The sequence below is a fragment of the Oncorhynchus gorbuscha genome, linkage group LG05 (genome assembly GCF_021184085.1).
Source record: "Oncorhynchus gorbuscha isolate QuinsamMale2020 ecotype Even-year linkage group LG05, OgorEven_v1.0, whole genome shotgun sequence".
NCBI lineage: Eukaryota > Metazoa > Chordata > Actinopteri > Salmoniformes > Salmonidae > Oncorhynchus > Oncorhynchus gorbuscha.
This window is the reverse complement of record NC_060177.1, coordinates 25,795,027-25,812,176: the sequence shown is the minus strand read 5'-3', so window position 1 is coordinate 25,812,176 and position 17,150 is coordinate 25,795,027. Positions and strand designations below refer to the sequence as shown.

Here is a 17,150-nt window from a genome sequence, read left to right as displayed (position 1 = left end):
GACTCAAGACATTTCAGATTTTCACTTTTTATAACTGTTTTTATATTTCGAAATACATAATTCCACTTTGACATTATGGGGTATTATATGTGTAGGCCAGTCCAAAAAAAATCCAAATGTAATCCATTTTAAATACAGGTGGTGACCAAGTTATGGCATAGGTCCTCTCATGACATGGCAATGGGGGGTGGGAGTTAGGACAGATGTGGAGGATGGGTAAATTACAAGACCAGGTGAAGCCGACTAACCCTAACCACCATCCCATCCCCTCCTTCCACACCACCCTCTGTCCCCCCCAGCTGCCCACAGGCTAAATGAGAGAACATGACCATTCTGGGCACAACCGTCATGTTGCCTAATCTCTCGCCACATCATGTGCCAGCTCTGTTTACCACAAAAAAAACGCACCAGGCCTTTAATGCCAATGAATTATGAAGGAAGTACAAGACACTCTTAATTACCCGACCCCCCCGTTGTGAATAATTCAACTTTCTGCTTACACTACTTTAGTGGAGATTGCATGCAGTAGTTAACATAACAGAGTGCCGGGTTCCCCAAGGGGTGGTGTGTGTTTCAGGCCCACACTCATTAGAGATGTGTGTATGTGTGTTTGTGTGTGTGTGTGTGGGTATCCAACCACTCTACTCTGGTAGGTGGTGCATGCAAAATGCAGCCAGTGGACGTGTTCACCCCCTGGCACTTTTTGTCTCTGGTTCGTCAAGCGTGAGAGGTCTGGGATACGTACTGTGCTCCAAGAGGGGTCCAGTGCAGTCAAGTAGAAGACACACACACACACAAAATGAGAGATGGGGTACATCTATGTCAAATTTGGTGGAAAATATAATTGGCCTTTCTTCGGTCAATCTGACAGCATGAATAGTGGGCATTAACTCGGTCTCCATAATACACAACTAGTAGGAGTCAGTAGTCTACCGCTCCTTGCAGTAACGGCCAGTTCCTCTGATGTTGTTTCAAACAGTGAATGGAGCTGAGTGGAGGTGCAGGATACTTACTTTAACCTGGGCTTCCTGCTGAGATAGACAGGCCTCTTTGAGCTGCTGAAGTATAGCATCCTGGGTAGACAGGTGTGTCTGCGCATCCCTGTAATGGTCTTCCATTTCTCTTCTAAATACAAATACAAGTAAAAAATGAGTTGATAACAAAGTAAATCTGTAAAAAGTTTATGCAATCAGAATCAGGAGTGTAGCTACAATCAATTTCACCTCAATTAGCATATAATATGCTAACAATAAACCTACACAGCGCAGAGTAAATCTGATTATCAAGAGGCATTTATTGTCATAATCTTTTGGGATCTTATAGTCCCTCACGGAGTGACATTCACTGGGCCACGTGGATCGTACTGGGGTACGGATGTAAAAATCCCACAAAATCTGCTGTTGGCACCCATTCAAATTAGACCTAGAGTTGCCTTCTTAAATCTGGTTCATTCTCTTAAATTACTGTTTTCTCATTAGCTGGGAATGTTGTTTGAAATGTCTGAGACAACATACTTTGGTGATATCGTTATCAACCTACTGCATACCCCTTAAAAATATGCATTTTCATCTCTAGCATTCACTGGTTGAAGTTGAAGTAACTTTTGAGTTTACTGGTGAATATGACAAGAATACAGTGCCTTCAGAAAGTATTCATACCCCTTGACTTATTCCACATTATGTCGTGTTACAGCCTGAATTCAAAATGGTTTCAATATATTTGTTTCTCACCCATCTACACACAATACCCCATAATGACAAAGTGAAAATATATTTTTAGAAATGTTTGCTAATTTATTGAAAATTGAATACAGAAAAATCTAATTTACATAAGTACTCACACCCGAGTCAATACTTTGTAAAAGCACCTTTGGCGACGATTATAGTTGTGAGTCTTTCTGGGTAAGTCTCTAAGAGCTTTGCACACCTTGGGCCTCATTTATCAATTATTTGTGGGCGCAAGTTTGTACGTATACCATACGTTGGATCATTTCCACGTGAAGTGTGAGATTTATCAATATGAACGTTTACTTGAGAGTGTGCGTAAATGTACATGACAATGCGTATGCACAGTGCCAAATAATGGAATAAGTTCATTGCTTTTCAAGAGTAGCCTAGTGAATGAGAAAAATATACTGCTCGTTGTCAGGCTCAAAAAGCCTCAAAGTTCCCCAGTGGCCACCAATCTTTCAACCCTTGTATTGGTCAGCCAGTTGCGTGCTTTGGTGTGTGTGTTCCCAAACAAGGACCAGTTGCGCTCTGAGGTGGCTAAAGATGATGGGATTTGTAGGATGATAGAGGCAACAGGGGAAATAGCCTCAGATATGAGATATGTTGGCACGACTGCACAATTGCATCTCCATCCCAAAGCCCTTGCTTGGAAGTGTACTTCGCCAGACTGCCAAGAACCTTGTCCAGATCCAGACCAAGGTGGCGAGACACGGTAGTGATGACACCATAGGCCTTGTTGATCTCTGCACTAGACAGGATGCTCTTGTCAGCATACTTGGGGTCCAACATGTACACTGTGGCGTGTATGGGCTTCAGGCAGAAGTCTTCACTCATTTTGATCTATTTCAGAACTGCAGTTTCCTCTGCTTGGAGCAACGGTGAAGTGGGCAGGGCAGTACAGATGTCTTCTCTTACAACTGCAAGCAGAGTCTGAACATCAGACAGGATGGCATTGTCTCCCTCAATCCGAGCAATGGCTACTGTTATAGGTTTCATGCTGCTTTACCACTCTCTCCCAAAATACATCATCCAGGATAATCCTCTTGATGGGACTGTCCATATCGGCAGACTGTGATATGGGCATTTCTTGGAGAGACTCCTTCCCCTCCAGGAGACATGACAACACCACCCCAACATGACAACACCACCCCAACGGGTGTTACTGGGCAGCTTCAATGTGGTGCTCTTATTCTTCTCACTTTGCTTGGTGAGGTAGATTGCTGCTATAACTTGATGACCCTTCACATACCTAACCATTTCCTTGGCTCTCTTGTAGAGTGTATCCATTTTTTTCAGTGCCAAGATGTCCTTGAGGAGAAGATTCAATGCATGAGCAGCACAGCCAATGGGTGTAATGTGAGGGTAGGACTCCTCCACTTTAGACCAAGCAGCCTTTATGTTCGCAGCATTGTCTGTCACCAATGCAAATACCTTCTGTGGTCCAAGGTCATTGATGATTGCTTTCAGCTCATCTGCAATGTAGAGACCGGTGTGTCTGTTGTCCCTTGTGTCTGTGCTCTTCTAGAATACTGGTTGAGGGGTGGAGATGATGTAGTTAATTATTCCTTGCCCATGAACATTCGACCACCAATCAGAGATGATTGCAATACAGTCTGCTTTCTTTATGATTTGCTTTACCTTCACTTGAACTATGATGAACTCTGCATCCAGCAAATGAGTGGATAAAGCATGTCTGGTTGGAGGGGTGTATGCTGGGCGAAGAACATTCAGTAATCTCTTCCAATACACATTGCCTGTGAGCATCAGAGGTGAACCAGTTGCATACACAGCTTGAGCAAGACATTCATCAGCATTTCTCTGACTACATTCCTCCATTGCATCAAAAACACTTCTGATTCCAGGAGGACCTTGAGCTGTTGCTATCGATAAGGTGTCTGATTCATTATTTTCACCTCTAATAGAAGTAGAAGGACTTGTCAGAGGTTGCTTGTTGTGAGCGCTGAGGGAACTTTATGCACTTTTCCAGATTATTCTGCATCTTTGTTGCATTCTTCACATATGATTTGGCATAGTATTTGCAAATGTACACAGCTTTTCCTTCTACATTAGAAGTAAATGTCTCCACACATCAGATAGTGCCCGTGGCATTGTCCTGTAAAGATGAAGAAAAAATGATTAAAAATTAAACAAATAAAATTCCATTTAGATAAATAGTTAAGTAGTTAGATGAAACAACTCCTTTGTAAGATAAATGTTTTAAAATGAGACATGTATGAAACAGGTGAATTAACACTCCTCAGTTAGCAGGCTCAAGCAAGCTAAAACCTACATGGTAGCAAAAGCTTACTAGCAGAAATTGAAATAATGTATTTCATATAAAATATATTCACCCCACCCAGTATTGTGATCAAAACTTACCAGAAAGCATGTAGTCCTTGGCTCAGACAGTGTAGTAGTATGGGCTCAATAGCATCTTATTAGTGTGCAAGATCTTGAGAATCAGCTGTACATGTGATGGAAGAGTGTACTGCACTGCACATGGATGGAAGAATGCACTGTGCATGTAGAGGGTTGCAATTCCATTGAATTGAGGATAGTTTAACCAAAATATGCCACAAGACCTAGAATTGCCTTATATGTGTCCCACAAAAGAGGTTCACTGTTATAAGCTAACCTTTATGATGAATTTAAGCAAAATTCCCAAAATTCCAGGGCTTAACTTCCCATGAAAAATATCCTGAAAATTTCCTGAAATTTACAGGAAAGTTTGAAACCCTTTCGAATGCTAATTTTTCTATTTCATTGTATTTCAATTGTGAATGCATGCAACACATCTTGACAGGCTATACTGCCCTACCAAGCGAAAAGGCAGAAACTGCTCATAGCGTGGAACTGAGAAAAATGGCTTTTATTTACCTTGGTTTCACAGTAACTTTAGGCAGTTACTACTAACATGACCTCCATTTTCTCCAAAACACAATAGAGGCAGGATACTTATCCACATGATTAAGAATGTATTTAATGTAGCAAAAATTATTTTAACTCATCTTCGACCAAATGAGCATTTACTGCCTTTTTGCTTGGTAGGGGAGCATAGGCCTATCACATAATGACCACATCAGTGCATTTGCTAAAATAATATTCCATATAAAGTACAGTAATTTGTTCAATTAAAGGCAAATGTGAAAGTGAAACAATTGTTGAAATACTATAAAAGACTGAGATAATGGGAAATGGAATGAGAGATGGCTGACCTTGATCTGTTGGAAGATTTGGCACACACAGCATTTCACAGAGAATGCGTTTTTAGAGACAGGTGGGACATTTTTGCAGGAAGTACGGATTGGATTTTTTCCCAAAACCAATCAAGTAGGATTTTTGGGAAGATTTAATACCTGCTTTAGAAATGCCAACACATGCCATTCCGGTGCACATCAAAGTGCTATCCACCCTCTGTTTTTTCAGGGGAGCCAATCGGCATCTCAGGTCCCTCGATGATGTAATGATCTTTGTCTGTTGTTTGTAGAAAGTCAGACCGAAATGCAGCGTGTAGGTTACTCATGACTTTTAATGAAGCGAATACGGTACATGAAATAACGGAAGAAGAAAACAACAAACTAATGAAACTAATACAGCCTATCTGGTGACTAACACTAAGACAGGTACAATCACCCACGAAATACAACGCGCACTCAAGCTACCTAAATACGGTTCCCAATCCGAGACAACTAGAATCAGCTGACTCCAATTAGGAATCGCCTCAGGCAGCCAAGCCTAATTAGACACACCCCTAATAATACACACTCCCAATTAATACAAACCCAATACGAAATAACAACATATAAACCCATGTCACACCCTGGCCTACCCAAACATATAACAAAAACACAAGATACAATGACCAAGGCGTGACAGATGAGCCAATGTTTTGGATGCAATCATCAGCAAAACAAACTGTACCATACAATTTCCATACACCATCGCATGGATGGCTTATTGGTGAGTGTTGCCTACTCATTTGAAGTACAGTGCCTTGCGAAAGTATTCGGCCCCCTTGAACTTTGCGACCTTTTGCCACATTTCAGGCTTCAAACATAAAGATATAAAACTGTATTTTTTTAAGAAGAATCAACAACAAGTGGGACACAATCATGAAGTGGAACGATATTTCAAACTTACAGCTGTAATCGCAGCAAAAGGTGGCGCTACAAAGTATACAAAGTATTAACTTAAGGGGGCTGAATAATTTTGCACGCCCAATTTTTCAGTTTTTGATTTGTTAAAAAAGTTTGAAATATCCAATAAATGTCGTTCAGAACTATTTTCGGTCGTTTCTCTTTGGTATTTTTGTTTTTTCCATGTTCATTTTAATAAATATGGACACATACAATGCTGCACCTTGGTCCTCCTCTTCTCCTTCATACGACGACCGTTACAGTATATCATTCACAACATTTGGATGGGAGATGTAATCCAGTTATAGTAAAATAAACAATATAACTATGTGTGTCGTATTTGCTTGAAATCAGGCTCACCTGCACTGCTTTCATTGGGGAAAGATTGCTTCCCTCCCATGCTCCTCCCCTGCCCACTTGCGTGAATTTAGTTGAAAACGTAACTTTGCAGAGGGAACCTATTCTAAAAATGGTTTAGAAATAGAAACTTATTGTTCAAATCAGTGTTCTACCTAAATTCAGGCCCTGACAACTGATGAGATTCAGATAGACGTTGAAAAAGATATTGGATAGTTTTAGAGGAAAACTGACCTTGAGATTATAAAAAATATCAATCATGATAACATTGGGTGATGTAGGCCAATAGAAAGCTCAATTGAAATACAGTTTTCCCTTGCCTGTAACCCTGAAGTTTCAAGTGTCTTTAAACCTTGAAAAACCAGATGGAACTTTGCTAGCTACCTGGCTCAGAGGAAGTGTCAAGAGGACTGTAGAGTGAAACCAGAGATGCATTGTAAAGCCATCACTCTCTAACCTCATCCTTTCACAGCAGCAGGCCCTACGAGCTGAATGAGGTCGGGTGGGATATTCACTCTGGGCTTTTGTTCACCATGTTAACCGGAGACCTGCAGGAGTCCTTTACCCGGCCTAGCCGATCCGTGCCCTTATCAAGTACAATGGCTAAGAGTGTCTGACTTGGCTGCTTCAAATGAGAAATGGAACTCGCCAAGGCCTCGGGTCCTATCAGCACATCAACCTCCTACATCAAGCATCCTGGTGGCTGGAAGAATGATGACCGGGTATTGTCGTTTTACAGTGAGGGTTTATATATACACATGTATATAAATATAAAGTCAACTCAGAAATCTGTGTGTGCAGAAAAGAGAGGAAAGAGAGGGAGAGTGGAGGGGAAGGAGAGAGAACGAGAACACACGTCAGGGATAAGACACATGATGAGTGGGCCGGCCTCAAATAGGTAAACAAATCAATCATGTGTGATAAGTGTGGGCTTTATCAGGGCTAGGCAAGGCCAGACTAAAGCGTCCCTGTGAAGCCCATGGCGGAATACTGGAACACAAGGCTGCTGTTCCACAGGCCTCCACACACAGTGCTGCTCAGGTTAATGGTAGTCTGGCTGATTCCAAGCCAGGCATTTATATTAACTCTATAAACCAGGCTAGGACCACTGAAACACAACGTACCCATGGACATGGAATGGATCTGGATGATCCCACCATGATACAACAGCAAAGACTATTGTATTCCCCATCAAAGAGTCCTATACAGCAGATGAGAGTGGTGGTTGTTTACCAGGAATGGAGGAAGGGAAATTATATCATTAGAGAGAGAGTGCAGCCTGGCTGTCTTTGTGCCGTGTGCTTTTACATGGACTGCCTCCATCATTCATGGATGGGCCCATTTGTGTCTGTGTGATTTCAGGTGCTGTTACTCAGTGAGCTAAAACCTTCATGCCGTTACAGCAAGATTGCCACTTTTATGAGAGAACATGTTGTGTTGAAATAAATGCTCGGCCTCTGATACGTACCTCAGGGTCAAAGAGCGCAATGAATGTGAAGGGGATTTTCAATAGGGCAGCAATCTAGCCGCACTTCGCATTCATACGCCTCCATTAAAAAAGATCCACACTGGAGTGTCTCTTCCAACAGCGTCTCCATTTTCCCTTCAATCACCCAGCGCCAGTGTCTGTCTCTTTTCCCCACTTCTTGAGACAGGTCTATTGTTGAACACTCAACCATGCAACACTTGACATTATAAATCTATTATGGAAAAACTATAAGGGAATGTAATTACATTGTACCAGGTATGTGAGTACAGAAGTTTAAAATTGAACCAATGTTACTTCTGTTTTCTAAGATAAATACAAAATGATGATTGCTAAAAATGGAAGGCTAATTCCAACCTACAAAAGGTTCATTAAGTCCACCACTTATTCATAATCACAGGGGAAATGTATTATGGCTTATTCTTAAGGAAATCTTAAAGAAAACATTGAAGGAGTAGTTCAGAAACAAGACAGTCATAGGAAGAGCAGAACGGAGATTGAGAATGTGACAGGGAGAAGAAAACATTCTGTTTATGTCTTGTGAGAGACAGCTCTTACACAATGAAATATACACTGACTATACCAAACATTAGGAACAACTTCCTGATATTGAGTTGCACCCCCCCTTTTGCCCTCAGAACAGCCTCAATTTGTCGGGATATTCCTCTACAAGTTGTCAAAAGTGTTTCACAGGGATGCTGGCCCATGTTGACTCCAATGCTTCCCTCAGTTGTATCAAGTAGGGTGGATGGACCATTCTTGATACACATGGGATACTTTTGAGCGTGGAAAAACCCAGCATCGTTGCAGTTCTTGACACAACCCGGTGCACCTGGCTCCTACTACCATACTCCATTCAAAGGCACTTAAATATTTTGACTTGCCCATTCACCCTCTGAATGGCACACAATCCATGTCACAATTGTCTCAAGGATTAAAAATTATTATTTAACCGGTCTCCTCCCCTTCATCTACACTGATTGAAGTGGATTTAACAAGTGACATCAATAAGGAATCATAGCTTTCACCTGGATTCACCTGTTCAGTCTGTCATGGACTTACAGTTGAAGTCAGAAGTTTACATACACCTTAGCCAAATACACAGCTCAAAAAGGGAACACTAAAATAACACATCCTAGATCTGAATGAATGAAATATTCTTATTAAATACTTATTTCTTTACATAGTTGAATGTGCTGACAACAAAATCACACAAAAATTATCAATGGAAATCAAATTTATCAACCCATGGTGATCTGGATTTGGAGTCACACTCAAAATTAAAGTGGAAAACCACACTACAGGCTGATCCAACTTTGATGTAATGTCCTTAAAACAAGTAAAAATGAGGCTCAGTAGTGTGTGTGGCCTCCACGTGCCTGTATGACCTCCCTACAACGCCTGGGCATGCTCCTGATAAGGTGGCGGATGGTCTCCTGAGAGATCTCCTCCCAGACCTGGACTAAAGCATCCTCCAACTCCTGGACAGTCTGTGGTGCAACGTGGCGTTGGTGGATGGAGCGAGACATGATGTGCAAAATTGGATTCAGGTCTGGGGAACGGGCGGGCCAGTCCATAGCATCAATGCCTTCCTCTTGCAGGAACTGCTGACAAACTCCAGCCACATGAGGTCTAGCATTGTCTTGCATTAGGAGGAACCCAGGGCCAACCGCACCAGCATATGGTCTCACAAGGGGTCTGAGGATCTCATCTCGGGACCTAATGGCAGTCAGGCTACCTCTGGCGAGCACATGGAGGGCTGTGCGGCCCCACAAAGAAATACCACCCCACACCATGACTGACCCACTGCCAAACCGGTCATGCTGGAGGATGTTGCAGGATGGAGAACGTTCTCCACGGCTTCTCCAGACTGTCACATGTGCTCAGTGTGAACCTGCTTTCATCTGTGAAGACCACAGGGCGCCAGTGGGGAATTTGCCAATCTTGGTGTTCTCTGGCAAATGCCCAACGTCCTGCACGGTGTTGGGCTGACGTCGGGGCCTCATACCACCCTCATGGAGTCTGTTTCTGACCGTTTGAGTAGACACATGCACATTTGTGGCCTGCTGGAGGTCATTTTGCAGGGCTCTGGCAGTGCTCCTCCTGCTCCTCCTTGCACAAAGGCGGAGGTAGCGGTCCTGCTGCTGGGTTGTTGCCCTCCTATGGCCTCCTCCACGTCTCCTGATGTACTGGCCTGTCTCCTGGTAGCGCCTCCATGCTCTGGACACTACGCTGACAGATACAGCAAACCTTCTTGCCACAGCTCGCATTGATGTCCCATCCTGGATGAGCTGCACTACCTGAGCCACTTGTGTGGGTTGCAGACTCCGTCTCATGCTACCACTAGAGTGAAAGCACCGCCAGCATTCAAGTGACCAAAACATCAGCCAGGAAGCATAGGAATTGAGAAGTGGTCTGTGGTCACCACCTGCAGAACCACTCCTTTATTGGGGGTGTCTTGCTAATTGCCTATAATTTCCACCTGTTGTCTATTCTATTTGCACAACAGCATGTGAAATGTATTGTCAATCAGTGTTGCTTCCTAAGTGGACAGTTTGATTTCACAGAAGTGTGATTGACTTGGAATTACATTGTGTTGTTTAAGTGTTCCCTTCATTTTTTTGAGCAGTGTACATTCAAACACAGTTTTTCACAATTCCTGACATTTAATCCCAGTAAAAATTCCCTGTCTTAGGTCAGTTAGGATCACCACTTTATTTTAAGAATACAAAATGTCGGAAAAATAGTAAGAGATAATTATTTATTTCAGCTTTTATTTCTTTCATCACATTCCCAGTGGGTCAGAAGTTTACATACACTCAATTAGTATTTGGTAGGATTGCCTTTAAATTGTTTAACTTGGGTCAAACGTGTCGGGTAGCCTTCCACAATCTTCCCACAATAAGTTGGGTGAATTTTGGCCCGTTCCTCCTGACAGAGCTGGTGTAACTGAGTCAGGTTTGTAGACCTCCTTGCTCACACACACCTTTTCAGTTCTGCCCACACATTTTCTACAGGTTTGAGGTCAGGGCTTTGTGATGGCCACTCCAATACCTTGACTTTGTTGTCCTTAAGCCATATCTTTGGAAGTATGCCTGGGGTCATTGTCCATTTGGAAGACCCATTTGCAAACAAGCTTTAACTTCTTGACTGATGTTTTGAGATGTTGCTTCAATATATCCACATAATTTCCGTTCCACATGATGCCATCAATTTTGTGAAATGCACCAGTCCCTCCTGCAGCAAAGCACCCCCACAACATGATGCTGCCACCCCCACAACATGATGCTGCCACCCCCATTCTTCATTGTTTGAATGGTGTTCTTCGGCTTGCAAGCCTCCCCCTTTTTCCTCCAAACATAACAATGGTCATTATGGCCAAAGAGTTCTATTTTTGTTTCATCAGACCAGAGGACATTTCTCCAAAAAGTATGATCTTTGTCCCCATGTGCAGTTGCAACCCGTAGTCTGGCTTTGTTATGGCGGTTTTGGAGCAGTGGCTTCTTCCTTGCTGAGTGACCATTCTGGTTATGTTGATACTGGACTCGTTTTACTGTGGATATAGATACTTTGTACCCGTTTCCTCCAGCATCTTCACAAGGTCCTTTGCTGCTGTTCTGGGATTGATTTGCAGTTTTCGCACCAAAGCACATTAATCTCTAGGAGACAGAATGTGTCTCCTTCCTGAGCCTTATGATCGCTGCGTGGTCCCATGGTGTTTATACATGCGTACTATTGTTTGTACAAAATAACGTGGTACCTTCAGGCGTTTGGAAATTGCTCCCAAGGATGAACCAGACTTGTGGTCTCCAATGTTTTTTCTGAGGTTTTGGCTGATTTCTTTAGATTTTCCCATGATGTCAAGCAAAGAGGCACTGAGTTTGAAGGTAGGCCTCCAATTGACTCAGATTATGTCAATTAGCCTATCAGAAGCTTCTAAAGCCATGACATAATTTTCTGTAATTTTCCAAGCTGTTTAAAAGGCACAATCAACTTAGTACATGTAAACTTCTGACCCACTGGAATTGTGATACAGTGAATTAATTATAAATTAAATCATATTTCTGTAAACAATTGTTGGAAAAATGACTTGTGCCATGCACAAAGTAGATGTCATAACAGACTTGCCAAAACTATAGTTTGTTATCAAGAAATGTGTGGAGTGGTTGAAAAACGAGTTTTAATGCTTCCAACCTAGGTGTAAACTTCCGACTTCAACTCTTTACAGTATTACGCTCTTGAAACTAATGTATGTCTCCAACACAGAGTTCAAACATTCATCAGACACCTTAACAAAGAGCATCACCAGCCTGAAAACCCACTTGTGGCCAAGATATTCATTATTGTTCCATTCACATAACTAGAGGCCAGAGATAACATGCTGATTGACTGAGGGTATCAAATAACATGGCTTCTATACTGAAGAGAAATCTAATTAACTCAACAAATTAACTGATGGCATAACACTCTAACAGCCCATCTGAAGTGCTCATCTTACGAGAAGCTATACTCATATATTCATTCGCATGTTCATTTAAACTGCCGTTACTGCAGTAGTGCAGACACTGAGCCCCGCTAACTAAACACTAACTACAACCTCTTGCATAGTCAATACTATGAAAGAAGTATTGAGACTGACACATAACCATATAATGTCTTCCTGCTTAAATGAGTCCCCAGAAGAGGCACTGTATGTGTCTGTGTACTGGCAAAGGGCTCAAAGACACATCCATATCACAAGGAAAACATAAGCCATCGTGGTAAATAATGCTTTGGTCATTTATTTTTTCTAACACACCTCTTTGATACAACATTGTGCACATAAGTAGTGCAATAACAGCATTTAAAACATTCAAACTTGAAAACATGATGAACACCTCTGAACCATTCACAGTTAATTAGGCCTACTCCTTATTGGAATTGTGGGAGTCTGAATGCTGTATACATTGATATGCTGCATCACAGTACTGCTGATTAGGATACTGTGATATTTTCTCCTACGTTGTTCGGGATAGAATTACAGCTTGAAACTATTTTGGGGTTTCAACGGGAAGTGTCTATTCAACTAGCCAAAGTAAACATCTTCTGTTTGTATTATGCAGTTACTAGGGTTTAGGATTTTATTTCTATACTTATTATTTGTATTTTATTTCACCTTTATTTCACCAGGAAGGGCTCATTGAGATTTGAAATCTATTTTTCGAAAGCGTCCTGGCCAAGATAGGCAGCACCCAGTCATTACACAATTAGACAGACAACATGAAAAAACTATAGGTACTAAAACAAAACACAGAATTCACAGGAGTATAACAAAATCATAAAACAGCTAATTAAAAACATTGACAGGTCAGGGAATCAGCCTCAATCTGGACAAGTTCTGTTGCAAAAGCACAAAACATGACATAACACAGAACCTTAATAGACAACAATAGCTTAAGGACAGAACTACATACATTTGAAATATACTACTAGCAAGCACAAAACCTAAGCAGACTGCAATCATACATTATTTTGAGTCTCTTTGGTCCGTTCGTATATTGTTATTCGTATCAAGTGTGCTTATGAAATAGTTGAGAAACTTGGTGATCAAGACCTCCAAACACACAGTTTGAATCTAAAGCAAAGGTGGGCCTGTTTCCGAAACAAAGTATCCTTTTGGAAGCCCAATGTCATGTCTTTCCGTTTCTGTCTCTCTCCCATTTCCCTTTAAATGCAGTTTTATTTGCTTTCCCAAATGCCCTGATATTTTTTTTTCAGACTGTGGATATATACAACTGGCAATGGCAGGCCACTCAGCTGTCCTGTACAGACCTCCAACAGAACTTCAAACCAAAGTTAAATCAGATTTTAAATTGCTTTTCTTTGGCTTTTTCAGAGAATGAAATGAAATTCTATTCCTGTTTGATGAGAGCACAAGAAGTGTGGAGGTATTTTCAGGGCTTTAAATCTCCTTTCTCACTTATGCCAGAAAAGCTCCACATGTCAGTTCAACACATAAATAAAAACAAGAGCAACAATTTCACTGACAGGGGCCAGGTGAAAGTAATGTGCCATATAAAATAATGATCAATGTGACTCTGTCACATAGGCTACAGTACATTAGATTTAAAATAAAAAATAAAAATAGGGCAACTAAACTGTGAACTAACGATTGCTTGTCTCGTTAGAGAAAATGAGGGCGAAATGGATTTAAAAAACACAGACCTAGTTATATTTGACATTGCTAATTTAGCCAATGACTACTACTCGGAGTTTGTATTGTCAATTATAGTCTCAATTGCACTTTGCGATTTAACTACATGAACACTTGGGAAATGTAAGGGAAATTTAATGGGAAAAAAAACAAACACTGCAAATGCCATTTGTTATACATTGCTCTTGATGACCTGCAGCTGATATTCAGAGCACGTGCGTTGGTATGAATATTCAACATTTCATTGAGAATCTCATTATCATGCATGTGAATAATGAAAGGTCTGAGCGGCATAATTAAGCCAGCAGTTAAACGCTAATTCCTGATATAATTGCGATTGCAAAAATAACACATACGTACACACAGAAAATCTTTCCAATCACACTGCGCCAATATACACAAAACAAACAAATGTGAATCAGAAACGATAATTGAGAGCAGCGATGAATTAAATGGATACGGATAATGATCACGGCGCTCTAATTAACAGTGGCTGTAGCAGGATCCGAAGGCTGTAAGTACAGTATAGCCTAGCGAGTGACAGTCCAAGCCCGAGCCATGGGCACACACAGCACGGATACAGAAGCAAAGCCAATATTCCCATGGAAGAATCTTCTGTCCATCCCATACTGAGATCTGATCACTGCAATAGAGAATCCTGCAATGCCTGGAGTCAAGGTGACACACCCTGTGTGAGTGTTTGAGCTGTATACCAGAAAGCCATATCACACACAGCGGTGCCCGCATCATCTCTGAACTCTACAATGCTTAGCTGCTACCAGGAAAGCAGAGAGGAGTAGGCAGCAGATGCCCCTGGGCTCAGTGGGAGGAGGGCACACTGGTCCTATGTGTGACGGTGGGTTCTGTCCTGGCACACATACACACAGCGTCCCCAGCTGCCATCCATCCGTGTGTGGGACACATACAAAGAGAGGAAAAGCCACCAGGTTGCCAGCAATAAGACGAGGACAAAAAGAGGTCTGGAGGCCCTGAGGAGAAATGTATTTTTCAAACACAGCGAAACCATCCAAAGTTTGTCTCTCTATGCCCAACACCGTAGTGCAGAAGTGGGCGTGTTTTTCTCCAACGCATGTCGTCTGTGGCTTTCTGTCTCTTCAACAATGTGGTATTGTCACTTCAGACATTAGCCACAGATCAAGTATGCAAAACAGGCTGGTGATTACAATAACCCGGGGTGAGGAAAAAACAGGGACAGAAGGCTGAGGAAGAAAAGGCTCAAATAAAACAGTCGTGGTTCGGATCAGACAACATGGATGCTTCCGGATTTTCTCCTAGTTCTGGTCCGGGTTGTAGCAGTGCTGAGGTGAGGAGGACTTGGCTGGGCTGGGTTGACATGTTGCAGCCCCTGGGTACTGGAGGCTGTGTGGAGGGGAGCCGACACACATGCCTTCAGATGCAGCCTCTCCTCCCTCTTCTCTCCTCTCCATCCCGGCCGGCGCTGTTCTGTCTTCTTCAGACTGACTCCTGAGGAAACCCTCCAGATGAGGATTAGCTACCAACTCCTGTGACGGGCAGAAATCTCAAGTCCAAAAGCTGACATCAAAGAAAGCCAGAAGAGGCAGGACCATATTCTCTCGCAAAGACAAAACAAAAGTCAAAAAGCACAGGGGCTTCCCATCACCCGGCCCACATTAGTGTCCTTTAATTTATTATAGAAAATGTGATTCTGCTACTGTTCCTTTGTAAAGGGGGTTTATGTGCCCCTCTCACCACGTCTTCCATCACACCAACCCTTCCCTTCCTTAGCCTGCCTCCTTATCCCCCATCAGTCTGCCAGCCATGGTACACACAGCCACCAACCCTTTTGTGAGAATAGAGTGTGTGCTTGTTTTGTATGGGTATGGTGTGTGTGAGACTGTGTGTGTCTGTGCCAGCCTGGAGATGAGGGGAGAAGAGAGGGTGTAGAACAAAAATATCCTCTTTGTAAGTTATGGGAACACTGAGACAGACGCAGGAGCTCATAAATTATACGCTCCATTTGCATTTCCTGGCGTAAGACATTATGCAAATAGCATTTAATTTGCATAATGGATGCCTCTTGTTGCCTCAGTTGCCTCATGCTCCTTTTTATTTAATAATGGGGGAAAAACTAAAGGGTGTGAAAGAGGAGAGAATAGCGTGATTCAGCCCTGTGGAGTGGTGTGCCAGCGCCCCGTCTCACCATCCTATCGCAGCCTCCCCAAAACACCAGCGCCAGACGAAGCCGCTGCGAGGGATCTCTCCGCCCCACCAAAAGACAGAACAGGGAGATCGCAGGGAAAAGAGTCAACACTAAGAACATCAGCAATTAAACAGCTTACGACCAGACCCATATCAAATCTAAACACAGGCAGGGAGAGAGGGGGAATGATAGACTAAAGGAGCAAGCCTACTGTATATCCTGAGGCACCTGGTAACCTGGCTGTGTGTGTGCGTGAGAGAGAGAGAGGGAGAGAGTGTTGCTGTGTCTTAATGAGTCTGTTCTACCTTGACTATTAATGCGAGCAGCAGCCTGGCTAATTAACGGCACTTGGCAGACCCCTTTCAGAGAGAGGGGGGCATATTATTTAATAATTAAAACCCGCTCTGTCTCTCATTTTTAACCTCATCAGCTCCGTTCAGAACGACCAGAAAAAAATAAGACAGAAAGTGGTGTGGCCAAGATAATTACCTAATCAAATATGACAGATGTAGATAATTCAGGCTAATTCTCAGCGAGGTTCCCCGAAACCGCTAACGACAAGAGAGAAAAGATAATTACCGCACGGTACATAAGGAGCGCTATTAGAAAACCGACCAAAAATATGGCAATTTATTTACAACTTTGATTCGTTATCCATTTAATCCTCGAAGTTCGTTTTAAAAAATGGGAAAAAAGCTAAACAGATGGTCATAGAAAAGAGTGAAAAGGCAAGACAGGACAGGAGAGTTGGTATCTGCTGGTGTGAAAGTGTTAGTTTAGAGACAGAAAGAGAGAGAGGGACGGAAAGAGTGGAGAGAGAGAGGGGGAGGGTGAAAAAGGGAGGAGAAGGGTAGATAGAAAAAGGGGTGGGAGGTGATTGCAGGAGGACTTTGATTATTTATAACAAAATGCCATTGCAACATCCTGCGGTGGGATCAGACAGCAAAACGTCAACTGCGATCAGCTATAGTCCAATAAGCAGCCTGAGATCCTTCCCAGTGTACAGTGGGGTAGGGGCACTGCTCACTCACGTCTATAACACTACACTATACCAGAGCTGCTGGCT

General features: G+C 42.5%; 1 protein-coding gene across 5 annotated transcripts in view; it reads right to left on the bottom strand.

The window, feature by feature from the left end:
- Positions 1 to 17,150, bottom strand: part of LOC124035744 (myosin heavy chain, skeletal muscle, adult-like) — a 250,637-nt gene that overhangs the window by 193,188 nt on the left and 40,299 nt on the right. For 4 of the 5 annotated variants that reach the window (XM_046349375.1, XM_046349379.1, XM_046349376.1 and 1 more), the window contains exon 5: positions 1,014 to 1,125. In XM_046349375.1, coding sequence (XP_046205331.1) covers positions 1,014 to 1,125 — 112 coding nt within the window. Of the gene's footprint in view, positions 1 to 1,013; positions 1,126 to 3,643; positions 3,784 to 17,150 lie in introns of those variants that run through there. The other variant, XM_046349380.1, reaches the window with a different exon arrangement.